The 17,665-nt window shown below is 37.5% G+C and overlaps 1 protein-coding gene across 6 annotated transcripts in view; it reads left to right on the forward strand.

Annotated features, from left to right (window-relative positions):
• LOC106052015 (photoreceptor ankyrin repeat protein-like) overlaps positions 1-17,665 on the forward strand; it is a 138,257-nt gene that overhangs the window by 101,543 nt on the left and 19,049 nt on the right. The window contains exon 1 of one of the 6 annotated variants that reach the window (XM_056014429.1): positions 12,286-12,352. The exons of 4 other annotated variants lie outside the window; for them this stretch is intronic. In XM_056014429.1, the coding sequence (XP_055870404.1) occupies positions 12,336-12,352 (17 nt within the window). In that variant the 5' untranslated portion in view covers positions 12,286-12,335. One more of the 6 variants, XM_056014434.1, reaches the window with a different exon arrangement.

Consider the following 17,665-nt stretch of genomic DNA (forward strand, 5'->3'; position numbering starts at 1 on the left):
AGTCAGAGGACAAGTGACATACTCTCTTATTAGGTGCAAGAGTGATGATTAAATCTAGTATTATTTAGAGATAGAAGCAAACCCTCCCCCTTTTTATTCTTATATGTATATTTATATAAATAAATATTCATTTTTAACTTTTGTATCTATCTTTCATTGCTTTGTCTCGTTGCGTGTCTGCTCCCGATTCATATGCTGATAGGTTGGTGTGTGATAGCTTTAAAAATAATCATCCCCTAGACATAAAACGCGCCAAACACACGTCACATTTCCCACCTGTCACAGATGGACGAACTATATATATTCCTTTACAAGATAAGAGAAAGCAGAACGGTTAGAGAGGTACTTCTAAATGTGAAAAGCTCTTGCTTCGTCCTAGTACATTCTCAAAAAAACGCGATTTTTATATGAATATATTATTTAAAATATAAATGATTCTAAATCTCCTTTCATTAAATATCGGATGTGACAGCGCTATATAAATTATTGTAATTATTGTAATAATTTTCATTATTAATGACTTCATACTAAGCATAAGTTTGCCATTAATCGTGACTGAATAAATATTGATTTCGATCTATATTTATGTTTTAATCAAATATTTTTTTTTTGTAAGCCTTAAGTGTAGTATTTTTAGATCTATGTTATTACAAATAAACAACAAGAAACTTACTTTTTCTTATCAAATCGCAGAAATTAGAACTTTATACGGTTATACCCATATTGAGCTATGAATAAGTTGGGTGGTTTGCAATTTCGCGGCTGTGTGTATGTGTTTAAGTTAACTTCTTTTAAGTTTTGTTAAAGAGCTAATTGTCTCCCCTTTTGCCGCGTTCTTTCAATGTTTTTCTCTCCCATCCCTCTTTTTTGTTAACTTTCATGGAACCATCAAAAAACGGGTGAGGGAAGGAGCAAAACAAAAATAGGAGTGTCATCAAAGGCCCATGCCGACCAGCAAAATGATCAGGCCAAACAGTCTTGAAGACATCAAAGTAGTGTTGAAGGCCATGCCGCTTGTGCATAGCAGAAAGTACGGTCTAACGTTTTACAAATGATAGCACGTACAGTATATAGTGTAATTCTTAAATTTATTCTTGTTGAATTTCAAACAAAATTAATTGTAATAATAATTTAAAAAAAAACAACAACAAGAAAACATGTTCGGGCCTTTGTGTCTTATTGCTGTCACTTTTTTGTAAAGTTGTCTGCATTTAATTTTTTTTTTCTTGGTCGCGACCAGACCGGCCCATTAGGTACCGGCCCACCGGGCATTTGCCCGTTTGCCCATATAGCCAGTCCGCCCCTGCGCTTTAACATACAGAGCAGCAATGGCTGGTGCATTTTTTTCATTTTGTCATGACCTTTGAGTGGGTTAATTAAACATGTTAAGATGTTATATTCCTTGATTAAGTCACGCTGACCAGACGTCTGTCTAGCTGTGCGTGTATATTTCCAGAGGTAGAGATGAACAACTCCCACCCCCTTTTATTTGTTTAGTCCATCACATTGAGTTTTTTCATAGACAGGTGACCACAAGTTAAATACAATGGACGTAGGTTTAATGTCAACATATTGACAATCTCTAGAGGTCACACGAGGGAACTAAGTTTGTTTACTTGGTAGTAAATCTTTAATAGGGGGCTGGATTGCAAACTACACCTCTACAGGGGTAACCGGACAATGAGTTTGATAATTGCTTATTTGGAGAAAAATCTCAATCACGTGGTGGGACTACAGGCCACACCTCTTTACGTGTGCCTGTTTACTTTGATACAAATCTCACTAAGTAAGCTGGACTAAAGATCACGCACCTAAAGGAGTGACCTTTTGCTACACAGAACACAAACCGATTTCTTAGCCCAGTAAGCCAGTAGCCTAACTATAACTAATTATTTTGTAGAAAAAGTACAAGGCTCAGATTTGTGTATATTAGCGTAAAAGACACGACCAGGCCTATCTTTAAAGGGAGGGCTAAACATCCCCTACTCCTTATTTTATTTATTTTATAAGTCCTTGGCACTCAATTTATTGATAGACATTGACCATTATTTTAGCGAGAATGGATAAACACAACATGCTTAGACAACATACTACAATGTAAATAAATATTACAGTTGAATTACTTTTCCTAATGTGTTAACTTGAATATTGTTCCTGCGTTGTGTCTTGATTTGATAACGATATTCTTAATCATTTGTGAGTGGCAAGTAACTCTTCGTTATTACTGTTTGTTTTTTTAATATTTACAATGCGTACTTGGCCATTGTGTATCTGGCCAGAACGACACATCTGACACCCATAGGCTTCATACCGTGCCCTTTATTACAGAAACCACGAGATAAAATCAGTAATAATTTAGGAAGATGTTTCTTACATATTTTGCACAATAAAATAAAACAAAGATGTGCATGTGTGTGTGTGCATGGGCGCCTGCAGGGTGGTGCAAGGTGGTGCACTTTCACTCACCTGGATTCTGAGCAGCTAAATTCTAGCCATTTTTTTTTGCACCATTAGATCAATTAAAACCTAAGTAGCAAAAGTAGTGCTTGCACTGGTGACTGAAGTACATTTGTACTTAGACTAGACTTGACATATTAAATTGATGGCTGACCATGTACGTGAACCCCTCTGAATTCTGAGTCACACAATTTTTGCCAGATTTTTTTTTTTTACAACTTCAAATCAATTAACCTCTGATAGGAAGCAACTTAACACGTGATTCCACTGAAATAAAGTTAATTAACATAAGCTATTATTATAATAAACTAGAATAGGCAAATTTATTGTTCTTATTCGACCATGTGCGTTTTATTATAGGCTTGCAATTCAATATTCTATAGTATGTTACCCGTGACGATTTGTTTTCCTTTGCACATAATTCTAGTTATCATTATAGTTAGTAAAAGCCTAGAATATGACACAAGTTGTTGTTTTCTTGGAGGACAAATCCATAACAGATGTCTTTCGATTTGATTGATATATGTGAAAGTTTCTTTGAACAAGATTGAAGAGTGCAGTCATCTTGGTAAATGTATTTACGTTTTGCGGAGTTGTGGTCAGTGTTAGAGCTCGATCAACTAGCAGGTGAAACAGGTCCACCAGTTGACGAGAGAAGAAAGTTCTTTCCCTTGCCAGCTGAGTCAAAACGTTGATTTCTTTCGACAGAGTACTGGCAGTGGCATGAATTACCTGCCTTGTCTTGGTATTTCTTGGCTTGGTATTTCTTGGTATTTCTTGGTATTTCGGTAATGAAAATGCAGATATCTCTGGCACTGAATAGATGTGTTTGGATTTGTTGATGTCGATTGTATTTGAGAAGAATTCATTTAGTTTTGTCCATGTTGTTTAAAGAGACGCACTGCGTCTAACGTCCATGTCAGTGAATATATTAAGTACAGTCTAGACATGGACAAACTACTCGGCCAAGGCTGCGATGGCTGCCCCCGTGATAGGTAGCATTCAGAACTGTGTTCAGGCTAGGAGTCGTGAAAAATATCTAAATGCAGACCTTGACCTTTGCGCGTCGCACTTGTTATGACTGACCTGAATGACGTTTCAGATATAAGTTACGCTGTAGATATTATCAAGAAGATTATCTATTTATTCCCTATCAGTTCCAATCAAGAACGTCGGTGCTAAATTAACCTCTTTAAACCTCTTTAAACCTCTTTAAACCTCTTTTGTGTAAGACACGATGGACTGAGAAATACGAATTCATTCGCGCTTTAAGTCACAACTTGAGAAGATCTTTGACTGTTTGGCGTATTATAAAATAACGGTTGTAAGTGAAACCAGACAAACTGCATATGTGTAGTTAGTGCCTGCTTCTCGTGTGTTTCTGATTTGTCTTTTAATTGTAGTCAATTATTCACCCGTTCTTGAACCAGTTTCCGTGATGTTGCAGTCTGTCTATCGTAGCATAAGTAGCCGCTCAACAGCATATCAGCAATCACATTAATGACATAATCAAAAACTAACTTGACCATTGCTTCAGGGATGGCATCCTGAGTAAAGCGACACTGCTGGCAGACAAACTTGGTATTAAGTTGATGCTGCCGAGACTTTGCAGTCGACAGACACACCTAGCAAAAACCACATGTTTGGATTTTGGGATTAAAACAGAACACGTGACTTTACATTCCGTATCTTGATTCGTTTCTTTAACGTCTCACTTTTCAAGCAATAATAATGTCTCAGTTCAACCTGTCTGTCTACACTTCTACACCCTAAAACGATGCAAGAGCTGCAACGTACAAAAGTAATATTAGAACTGCCATATATATATTTATAGCTTTTATATAGCGCTACTTTCATGCTTATAGCATGCTCAAAGCGCTTTGGCCAATTCTCATTTGTGGACCAGTGGGGGGGGGGGGGGAGGGGGTATCTGCTGCCTTTAGGCGCTCAGTAAACACAACTCTGCCCGAGTCGGGTGTCGAACTTCGAGCCCCCTTCTAGGTAGCCAAGCCAAGCCAAGTTCAAGCTCACTTGGCCTCTCGACCACGCTTCCCAGATAAGCGTTCATCGCGACGAGAAGCAACTCAGTAGTAAGTTTTTTGACAGTTTTAGCAGCGTTTGAATTTTATGTTTGTTCGACCGTCGGGATGCACGGTCCGCACTGATAAACTTACCAAAGTGTAATTTTTTTTTTCATTTCATGAAACCAGTATTTACAGTGAACTTAATATCACATAGGCATGGGGGGGGGGGTTTACGAGGGGGCACCAGTTCTTTTCTTTAATATTCTCAGTGATAAAAAAGTTGAAGTTACGGCTTTGAGCCATAGGTGGCAACTTGCACCCCCTGCAAAAAATCCTGCGGGCGCCCATTTATGTGTGTATTTTTTGCCTTGTATTAAAACATTTAGAAGAAAGCTAATTTCATTGTTTAATTCTTTTGACTTATTATATAACGGAAAACCTTACAGTAAAGTCTGAAATCGTATAAAAGAAATTAATTCAAATCCTCGCAATTAGATCTACCAATCAAAGAAAAAATATGCTGGAGTGTTAAGAAACACTTGACGTTTGACGTAAATGAATGAATCTAAAACAATAAATATTGACCTACAATGCTTCAGATTCCAACTATTAACTAACAGCTACTTTTAGTTTAAAGCCCTTGAAGCCAGAGCCAGAAGCGGTCTTTGGACTTTAAATTACAAGTCTGATGACCAGGTTGTTGGTCAGAAATTCATGAACACATACATCCACACACTATACAAGCCAGATTGCACTTTACTTATGAGAGATTTACATAAGTAACTAGTTTTTTTTATATATTTACATATTTACATTGACATTTACAGCTGGTGACCTGGTACATATATATACACTCATGTTACACAGGTTAGTTTGTGATAGGCCTATCTGTTTCTAAATACTGCTTTAATTCATCCATCATAAACAGAGTTGAAAGCACTGAGGTAAATAAAAGGAAACACAAATTACAAATGTAGGTATCTTATTGAACAGTTTTGTAAAATGTTCAGCAACACAAGCTATTTGAAAGACATGTAGGTATCCGGTTCCGGCCGAATATCATATTTTACTATCCGGCCATATCCGGCTACGGCCTATTATCTAAAAGTACTATCCGGTGCACCCCTAGTGTAGTTCGTGTGTGTGGAGAGGTGAATGTTCGTTGTGTGGAGGGTAAATGTTCATTGTGTGGAGGGTGAATGTTCGTGTGTGTGTTATCTTCATTCGTAGGCAATGGTTTATGTTCTTACGATATGTACAAACATGTTTGCATTCTTTGTTTTGTCTAATTAGCTGATGTTTGTATTCTTTGTGTTGTCTAATTAGCTGATGTTTGTATTCTTTGTGATGTCTAATTAGCTGATGTTTGCATTCTTTGTGTTGTCTAATTAGCTGATGTTTGTATTCTTTGTGATGTCTAATTAGCTGATGTTTGCATTCTTTGTGTTGTCTAATTAGCTGATGTTTGTATTCTTTGTGATGTCTAATTAGCTGATGTTTGCATTCTTTGTGTTGTCTAATTAGCTGATGTTTGTATTCTTTGTGATGTTTAAATAGCTGATGTTTGTATTCTTTGTGTTGTCTAATTAGCTGATAATTGCATTCTTTGTGATGTCTAATTAGCTGATGTTTGTATTCTTTGTGTTGTCTAATTACCTGATGTTTGTATTCTTTGTGATGTCTAATTAGCTGATGTTTGTATTCTTTGTGTTGTCTAATTAGCTGATGTTTGTATTCTTTGTGTTGTCTAATTAGCTGATGTTTGTATTCTTTGTGTTGTCTAATTAGCTGATGTTTGTATTCTTTGTGTTGTCTAATTAGCTGATGTTTGTATTATTTGTGTTGTCTAATTAGCTGATGTTTGTATTCTTTGTGTTGTCTAATTAGCTGATGTTTGTATTCTTTGTGCCCAGTTCAACATAAACATTTTTGTTTGTTACAATTTCATTTCAAAGCATGATGCTTAACTCTCTAAACGTGGAGAGACTGAAATTAATATTGATTCAACATGCCACGGACCATTAGAGGTGAACATTCTCACATATTTGTTTAGGTTACAAAAATATTAGAATGTGGGCATTTCCTCTACATGCGCTCACATGAATACACACACTCACATACAAAACAGACGTATACCAACAATACAGACTCATACAAACAGACGTATAACAACAACAACACACACATACAAACAGACGTATAACAACAACAACACACACACATACAAACAGACGTATACCAACAACACACACATATACAAACAGACGTATACCAACAATACACACACACACAAACAGACGTATGCCAACAATACACACACACACAAACAGACGTATATCAACAACAACACACACACACGCAGACGTATAACAACAACAACAACAACAACAACACACACACACACAAACAGACGTATAACAACAACAACAACAACACACACACACACAAACAGACGTATACCAACAACAACAACACACACACACAAACAGACGTATAACAACAACAACACACACACACACACAAACAGACGTATAACAACAACACACACATACACACGCAGACGTATAACAACAACAACAACACACACACACACAAACAGACGTATACCAACAATATACACACACAAACAGACGTATAACAACAATATATACACACACACACAAACAGACGTATAACAACAACAACATACACATACAAACAGACGTATACCAACAATACACACACACATACACAAACAGACGTATACCAACAATAAACACACATACATAGAAAGTATGTCAACATTGGCATATAATGCATATACATACAAACGTCATATTTCTCTCTTTATACATAAACTCACATATAAATAAGGACACAGATACATACAAGTTATATTAAACCTGGAGTGTCTCAGAAATGACAAAATACAACTACAGAGAACAAAAGTTTTGGAATAAAAAGATCGAATCAGAGAGACAGAGAGGGTATTGCACGGATAATAGAAGTTCTGTCCCCTGAAAATGCATGAAAAAAAAAACAACGTCAATTAATAGCTTTTTATTTTTAAAACCTGGCCCACTTTAAGGATGTGAAGTCGAGGCAAGAAGCACTTCGTCCATGAACATTCCATTCTGGACACGTGTGACGATGAGGTCTCAACTAGCAGCTCCTGAACAGAAGACATGAACATAATGAGTCTTGCATGGCTAACACTTAAACACATGTGGACAGAATAACTAGATTATTTTTGTGTGTGCTAAATACCGAAAAATGTCATACACGCCATGAACAAAGTTACAAAGGTCTACAGTGGAACCGCGACTAACGACCCAAATCTGTTCGTGAAAGTCAACAAAGGTTCGGGGAAAAAAATGTTCCTTTTTTTTTAATCTAACATTTTATATAAGCTGCATAGAGGAGGTATTGGTTTTTTTTTTTTTTTTTACAAAGTATTTTTTTTTGTTTTTTGCTTGTACAAAGCTTCTATCAACTCTGAGCATTCTATAAGCATGAGAATTGCGCTAAACAAAAAACAATCAATAACATTGTTTCTTATCGCACACATTTATTATTGTTAGTCTAGATCTATTATACACTTGTAACATGACTGATCTAAAATAATTGGTGCTATTTCACTCGATATGAGCTTTGTTATTAAAAAGTATTTTATATTGAAATTATTTTATCAAAAAGAATTGAGTGAAAATAGAAAGAAAAAAAATTGAATGTCCAGATGCTCCGGAACAAAATGTCACTTGCCTATATTTATTTAAAGTGTCAGCCTATAAAGAAAGATGTGGGTGTGTATGTGTGTGTGTGTGTGCGGTGTGTCAGTCTTTAAGTTCTATTTGACATTTCTTCTGTCTCCTGCCTCAATGACTCTATTTTAGTCCAGAAAATGAACTAAAAACTTAGAAGACTTCAGAGTGTAGAACGCAGCTATTTACACTTCTGAAGTTGAGGACATCGACTAGTCGGCTCTGTCTAATAGTATTGAGAGAGAGAGAGAGAGACAGGAAAGAGAGAGAGGAGACAACTTCGGATTGGCTGAAGTGTTAAATGACGTAATAAATCAATGATAGTCTCATGATAAGCACAAATAAAAAGTAGCGTATAAGTTACTCGCGCGTTAGATTTGAAAAAGGGAGAGATAGAGAGAGCTGTATAGTTCGTCCATTGTGGTTCGATGATGACCATTCACTTTGTCATCCAGGGGGGTGAGGGCTTTGCACCGGGGTTTTGTACCTCTTCAAGAGGCTCGAGAGCCCTATGTGAGCCCGGAATGCACACTGGGCAGGTTATTCCAAGTGGAGATAATGTCATCGGTCTTGCTTTTTTCTTTTTCTGACGCATTTCTTTTGCCAGCGCTGTTCTTTTACCCTGTGCAATTTGTGCGCCAGTTTCATTGCACGACGCCATGATGCTCTATCTGGTGGCTGGGTCAATGCTGAAGGCTTTCAGAGAAGCTTTGAGAGTGTCCCTTGAGCATTTTCTGTGTCCACCTTTCTTTCATTAATCATCAAGGAGTCGTTTAGCGATGCGGGAGTCTTCCATTCTGTAGATGTGGCCTGCCCATCGCAACTAGTCAAGATTGTTTGGATGCTTTGTAGGCGCGCATTTCGTGTATTCTTTCTTGCCATTTAACATTTAGTATAAAAAGTATAAATAGAAGACGATTCGCTTGGTCAAGAAAAACTGGGTCCTCCCCCTCTGTTACGCAGATGTAATCAAACGGGACCTCAAAAGAGTGAACATTGATACTGGCCATTGGGAAGACATAGCCCTAGACCGCACTACGTGGTAACCAAGAAAGCTATAGACAGCGAAGAAAACATGGGCCTCAGCTATTGAAGAAAACATGGGCCTCAGCTCTAGAAGAAAACATGGGCCTCAGCTCTAGAAGAAAACATAGGCCTCAGCTCTAGAAGAAAACATGGGCCTCAGCTCTAGAAGAAAACATGGGCCTCAGCTCTAGAAGAAAACATGGGCCTCAGCGTTTAGGTGACAACCTAATTTTCTAATCCAGGTATAAAGGGGTATTAGGGTCTTGTTCAACTTTATACCGCCACATAAGTCAAGTACTAGTTCTTTCCCTTCTTCGATACTAAACAGAATAATTAATTACCAATAATTAATTAATTAGTCGGTTAATTTTTAAAAATTGATTCATGTGTTGTCATCGGCAATGAATAATTGTGCAAAATTTCAACTTGATCCGAGATTAGGAAGATGGAGAAATTGTGAGAAAAAAAAAGTTTAATTAAGTGACCACTCATAACTGTGCTGTCCCTTATTTCGCTATAGTTAATTTACCATTTTTCTCTCAACAGTGCTGTCTTTTATTACAAAACGTATATCAAATCACTATATAAGTTGTATAAAGGAAATTTGAAGCATTCTCAAAGTCCATTGAACCCTTGGTTCTGTGAACAAGTCAGTTTGAACACAGCTGCAGCAAATCTCAAAAGCTTTCAATCGGACTATTTTTCTTCTATATTTTTAGGCGATATTACAAAATGTGTTTAAAATAGGAACTCGAATGTCTATACAATGTTTATCAACACTTTCTTGGTAACAGCAGTCTCTGCATGGAACACAATGTAAGGAGAGAAGAGGCTGACTGTAGGCGTGGGGGTAAAAACACTCGGGACTCGATGAAAAAAAAAACGTGCCCTACTCCTGCCAGCTTTCTGTGGGCTCTAATAGAATCAAGAGCCAGTCCGTAACGCCTAATGGCTGTCACTGGATGTTGTTATGTCCGCGTAATAGCTGTGGGTTAGACAGTGTGATGGGCCAGCAGTTTTCTCTTGTCTCCTCTTAGAGCTGATAATGTGAGGATAGTGGCAGGGCACTGCGAGGAAGATCAAAGATGGCTGATACACAAATGGCGGTGAAAGTATGATGAGGATTGGAGTCAGATATTAAACTGGTCGTAAGTTCGGTCATTCAATAAGTGCAAAATAATCAAATAGATTTATTTCTTTAGAACAGAGTTTCAATTTGTAAGATGGAAACCGAAACGTGATCAAAAGGAAAGTACATACAAAAAATATTTTTAGGCGTCTTGTGTGTATTCAAAGCACCAAAGAACAGAGGTGAAAGGTCAGCAATACAAAGTTAAGGCCTACTCAACGCTGATGAACTATGTCGAAAAAAACTTGAATACGTCATGAAGGGAACTGTCGAATGTCGCTAAGTTCAATGTCTACTCCAGAAGCTAAAGCCGATCTCTCTCTAGAGCTGCCAAGAGTAGTCTGTGTTACTTTTCAAAACCTAGTCCTGGGTTTACTTGTCGCGTCACTGTCACTAAGTCCAAACTTTACTCTCTTCATGAAACAAATAACTTTTCACGCCAAATTCTTAATCGTAACCTCACAATACCTAAAAGAGAAGTTCATCGGTCCAGGTCTAGGGACCAATAAGGTTTTAATCAGGGCTTTTTTTTGTGACGGTACGTACCGTTACGGCGTACCGGCACCTTTTTTGAAAAAAATTATTACTTTTCTTGTATTTTAACGTATATTATTAATTTTTAGTAGTTAAAAGTTAGGCAATCAACTTCTGAGTACCGGCACCTATTTTCTTTTACAAAAAAAGCACTGGTCTTAACACTATGGTAAGTTACCAATATGATTTTAACACTAAAGAAAACAATATGGTTTTAACACTATCGTAAGGTACTAATATGATTTTAACACTAAAGGAAACAATACGGTCCTAACACTATCGTAAGGTACCAATATGATTTTAACACTAAAGGAAACAATATGGTTTTAACAGTCTCATGTAACATTGTAGACATAAAAGCTCTCAAGAAATTGATCATGTCAAGTTTACTTATCCGTAACATTATCTCAAAAAGATATTTTTTGTTCTGGTGGTGTGTCATGCATGTCTATCTCGTCTTGTACAGGTATCATTTTAGATAATGATACTTTTTTTTTACCTTAGCCTATTTAGTACTTGACTATGTACACCATGCTATTTAGTACTTGACTATGCACACAATCCACTACTGCAGTATACAAATTCAAAGTGATCCTTTGACACATAATTTTATTTAAAAGTTCACGTTAAACAACAAACATTTCTTCATTGGAGTGGGGCATCCAATCATTTCTTCATTGGAGTGGGCATCCAATCATTTCTTCATTGGAGTGGGCATCCAATCATTTCTTCATTGGAGTGGGCATCCAATCATTTCTTCATTGGAGTGGGCGTCAAATCATTTCTTCACCGAGTTAATTACATCCAGTTAAAAGTGTTAAAATATGATTGGGGGATTTGCACAAATTGTTCCCGATAACTTGTAAAATAGAACTTGAAAACAAAAAGAAGTGCTCCAGCATGCTACCAACAGTGTGGTCCAACACCAGGGACAGGACGAGCTGTAGATTGTAGGACATGAAACTGATTTGGGAGCAAATGTTTTCAAAGTTAATTTTAAGTCATACATTTATCATAATTTACTTTGTATTTGTTGTTTATTTCAAAATCTTGTACAAAATATAGATAAAAAAATAATTTGGGGACCACTGTGGTCATAAATCCACACTATAGTCTTCATGTCAGATAATTTTCAGGTGCTGGTCCATTCACTGGTCCATGTTTTCAGTGTGATGTTACCTGTCCATCCATCCTCCCCTTGCTGCCCCCCTAGCCCTCTCAATCAACGTCATAAAACAGCCTCACTCCCCTCCCCTAGCCTCACTCCCCTCCCCTAGCCTCACTCCCCTCCCCTTGCCTCACTCCCCTCCCCTAGCCTCACCCCCTCCTCTCCGCACGTTCGCTTTCGTCCAGTCAGTTCTAGGATATTGAACTAAGTCCTGTCTCTACAGCAGTCTGAAGGAAGTGTTACAGTTGATCAGTCCAATGGGACATTCTGTCGGGTGATTACAAAGTTCTCAGATGTATATGTGTCATTTTGTTTAGATCTACCTGAGTGACGGATTAACTTATATTACCAAACAAACATTGATTTCTACATTTCTGAGATATATATGTGATTTCTACTAAGCAGGATAATATATATTTTTTTATTACAGGCTTCGTTAATCTATCTATCTATCTATCTATCTATCTATCTATCTATCTATCTATCTATCTATCTATCTATCTATCTATCTATCTATCTATCTATCTATCTATCTATCCATCCATCCATCCATCCATCCATCTATCCATCTATCTATCTATCCATCTATCTATCTATCTATCTATCTATCTATCCATCCATCCATCCATCCATCCATCCATCTATCCATCTATCTATCTATCTATCTATCTATCTATCTATCTATCTATCTATCTATCTATCTATCTATCTATCTTTGTATTATACTGTGTGTCTATTAATTTATCTTTCTGTGTTCTGTGTTTTTGTCTGTCTAAACTCATAATTAAAACTTTCATAGCTTGAGCATGTATTAGTCTACACACTGATGAATGTTGTGTGACACACAGATGAATGTTGTGTGACACACTGATGAATGTTGTGTGACACACAGATGAATGTAGTGTGACACACTGATGAATGTTGTGTGACACACAGATGAATGTAGTGTGACACACTGATGAATGTTGTGTGACACACAGATGAATGTTGTGTGACACACAGATGAATGTTGTGTGACACACAGATGAATGTAGTGTGACACACAGATGAATGTTGTGTGACACACAGATGAATGTAGTGTGACACACAGATGAATGTTGTGTGACACACAGATGAATGTTGTGTGACACACTGATGAATGTTGTGTGACACACTGATGAATGTTGTGTGACATACAGATGAATGTTGTGTGACACACAGATGAATGTTGTGTGACACACAGATGAATGTTGTGTGACACACTGATGAATGTTGTGTGACATACAGATGAATGTTGTGTGACACACAGATGAATGTTGTGTGACACACAGATGAATGTAGTGTGACACACAGATGAATGTAGTGTGACACATAGATGAATGTAGTGTGACACTTAAATGAAAGCAGAACGCTACACACCGATGAATGTGGTGAGACAAGCAGATGCAGGTAGTGCGCGACGCACAGATGAATGTAGTGCGACACAGAGATGAATGTAGTGCGACACACAGATGAATGTTGTGTGACACACAGATGAATGTTGTGTGACACACAGATGAATGTTGTGTGACACACAGATGAATGTAGTGTGACACACAGATGAATGTAGTGTGACACTTAAATGAAAGCAGAACGCTACACACCGATGAATGTGGTGAGACAAGCAGATGCAGGTAGTGCGCGACGCACAGATGAATGTAGTGCGACACAGAGATGATACCGTAGTGCGACGCACAGATGAATGTAGTGCGACACAGAGATGATACCGTAGTGCGACGCACAGATGAATGTAGTGCGACGCACAGATGAATGTAGTGCGACACAGAGATGAATGCAGTGCGACACAGAGATGAATGTAGTGCGACACAGAGATGAATCTTCTCTTGTAAATGTAAAACCTGTTTACTTGAAGTTTCCTCAAAGTTCTGACTGTTAGCAGCATTTCAACTCAACATTCCATCTCAACATTACAACTCAACATTACAACTCAACGTTGCAACTCAACATTACAACTCAACTATTGATAGTCTTGTAAGTTGATATAGTTGATATGAGGCAGAAGTTTGACAGATGCTGTCATAAATGATACATCAGTATTAAGTGATACAACTTGTTCTCTACACACACACACACGTAAATGCACACACAAATACTCACACACACACACAGTGTATATTTCTGTTTTGAGTTTAGGTCTTCCTAACATCGAGGATACTTTGAAAAACGTTTTGAAATGAAGAAATAGTTTGAAGCCCCAAAAATTTTTTCTGTATTATCTACATTTGACCAGAACCATACGTCCACTGTCCTGTCTTGTTGCTTGTGGATAACTTGAATACAATTAGTGGCAACGTCAACAGCTTCTTAAGTCACTCATTAATTACGTCACTACTGAATGACCAAAAGTTGTTTTAGCGAGCGCGCTCCCTGTGTCAAGGTCCTATAATCCTCTCTCTCTCTCTCTTCTTTCTCTCTCTCTCTCTCTCTCTCTCTCTCTCTTCCACCCCAGTCTCCTTCTAGTGAGAGGTGCTCTAAGATTTAATTATATTTGTCTAAGGTCAAACCGATCAATAAATTCAATCACTTCATATGGACGAGTTCAGCACTTTATCCTCTTTGTATGTCTTCTCAGACTTTGTCTGTCATAGTCTCTATTTGTCTATCCTCTCTCTCTCTTTCTATTCGTCCCTCCAACCTCCTCTCTCTGTCTCTCTCTCTCTCTCGCTATTCACAAAGAATAGACTTTCTTCTGTCTCTATAATACAATTTGGGATTTCACCTACACGTTGTATAAAGAACAAACTGGACTGACATTAGACGTTTGTTGGTCATCACTTTGGTCCGTGTACTGAAAAAGCCTGCAAACCGTAACTTTTGAGGGAGAAACGTTCTGTGATGTACTTATGAAGTGATCTTTTCACAAAGGTACAAGGGCATGTCTTGATTATAGATACATTGATGACAAAGTGTGGCCACCTGGTAGTCGATTCTTGCTTTCACAAGAAGCCTATGAAGTGTGCGCAAGAGAACAGTAGCAAAATCTCTTCTTGTTTTCCATAAGACTAATCTTTCAGCGTTGTTCTGAATTCGTTGCAGCATGGCCATTTTGTCATCGGGTATACCTGCTAGCACGGCTTTGCAGTAGTCAAGGCGGGAGAGTATGAATGCTACAGCTAACTTTTTTTTGTTGACTCCTTTGTCAAATATGGACGGATCTTGCTTAATCTGAGCAGCTGCAGTTGGAGAGCCTGGCAGAGCAGACTCTAAGATTGCAAACTATGTGAGGAAAAGGAATCTGGCAGTTAGTGATAACAAGGGACTCTGTGCTTTTGAAGTTTGTGATGTTATTCCGAGTTTCAATCTTATTTATTTTTGTTTTGTCTTCATTCATCTTGAGCTTATTGTCAACCATCCAATTGCTCACCCGTTAGTGGATTTAGTGGAAAGTCTGCAGACTCACCTCCCTTGCCAGCCTGGGGGTCTGGGGGAGCGCTGAGAGCTCATTTTGAATTTTAGAATTTGGTGACTGTAGCTTTACTGAAGAGAGGATTTTTCACCTCAAAACTTTCTTTAGGGGTATTAAAACTCAAAACCATCAGGAGAGGGGTTTAAACTTAACCCCCTTGGGGTGGGTGGGAAGGTTTAAACTCACCCCCCCCCCCTTGGCTACACTCATGGAATTTGGTGACTGTCGTTTGCATTATTTATTGTTTTATAGAAGAGGGAGATTTTAAACTCAAACTCCCTTGGATGCACTGGACCAAGTGATGGTTTAACATTAAAATCTCACCTAAAATAAACAAAATTAAAGCAAATATTCAGTCACGAAATCCCCCACCCCTTTCGGGAGGGGTATTTCATTTCGAAGGTAATATTTCATTTCGGGGTGGGGGGGGAGGTTGAGCCCCCGCCCCCAGTACCCCCACCCCTCCGGCTACTCCCATGAAAATAGAACAAATGTAGACATTGTTGTTGCGTGTCAATCGAAATCAATAACATAGACTATTGATCGTAGGTGCAGAAGACAATCCATTGATTCGTATTGCTCTACACCGTTTGTACTTTCTTGACCAATGTTGTATATTTCTTGACCAGTGTTGTATATTTCTTGACCAATGTTGTATATTTCTTGACCAGTGTTGTATATTTCTTGACCAGTGTTGTATATTTCTTGACCAGTGTTGTATATTTCTTGACCAGTGTTTTATATTTCTTGACCAGTGTTGTATATTTCTTGACCAGTGTTGTATATTTCTTGACCAGTGTAGTATATTTCTTGACCAGTGTTGTATATTTCTTGACCAGTGTTGTATATTTCTTGACCAGTGTTGTATATTTCTTGACCAATGTTGTATATTTCTTGAACAGTGTTGTATATTTCTTGAACAGTGTTGTATATTTCTTGACCAGTGTTGTATATTTCTTCCTTGGACGTTTTTCAGAGTTAGAGTTTATAATGGGAATTTTAAACAAAGCGTATAGAGGCGATATGAATTGGCACCAGAGTAGGGTTTGATTAGAATCAATAAAAAGTAATATAAAGTTGACTCTATTGGAGAAAAAACGATTGACAAATAAAAATAAAGTGAAAGTTGGCTGTCAAGAGATAAGTTATCAGTGACAGAGATAAGTTATCCGTGACATGATCATAAGTAGTATTCTAATAGTTCTCTTTTCACAAAAGATTTCCACTACTTCCACCACACCTTGGCCTTTGATCATTACAGCACGCAATATGCGCAGGATAATATTGACATCCCAACATCGAATAGAAACAATAGAACTAAATCACAATATATCTATTTATTTACATATATTATTTCCTTTCTCAATAAGAATCAAGAGAGAGGGGGAACACTATAAACACTATAATAACATGTCAAAAATATCATATAGAATTCTAAATAAACATATTTATATATTAGATGAAATGAGGGCTTTAAGACAAAGCCTTATCAACACAATTACATAATGACAAAGAACAAAAAATATTGGGGATGAAATGACCGGGGATGAAGTGATCAGGACCGAAATGACGGGGGATAAAGGGACCAAAGATGAAATGACCGGGGATAAAGTGACCGGTCACCGTAAAGAGAAACAGATTTCTTTATAAAAACTACTATCAAACTGTCCAAATTGAAAGTCTACTATTCTAACATTTAAAGAAATATAGCAGGTATTCAAGTGTATATCCTCCTGTCATGTATAGCAAGTACAGAGTTACAGAGTAATGTTTGGATAGTTGTATACAACGTATGCAAAAGTAAATTATGAGTTGGCTAATTCTAAAAATAAAAAGAAAAGAAAATTGAGTACGATGAAGACTTAATGGATGCTAAATTAGTCGATACCAAGTCTTAATTGATACAAGGTGTAGCTTGATTGACTGGGAAGTAATTGATTGATTTGGTGACTCATTGTCGTTCACCATACCCCCCCCGACTTTTTCCTCTCCCTCTTTCTTCTCTTTGTATGTGTAAATGTGTGTTTGTATGTGTGTTCACTGCTTTGTTTCTAAGTCTGTATGTCTGATTGAATTCCCACAATCACGCCAACAAAATAGAGAAACTTTCATCTCCTGCGCAGCTAAACAGCGCTAGTATCC

This window comes from Biomphalaria glabrata, chromosome 16 (assembly GCF_947242115.1).
Source record: "Biomphalaria glabrata chromosome 16, xgBioGlab47.1, whole genome shotgun sequence".
Classification (NCBI taxonomy): domain Eukaryota; kingdom Metazoa; phylum Mollusca; class Gastropoda; family Planorbidae; genus Biomphalaria; species Biomphalaria glabrata.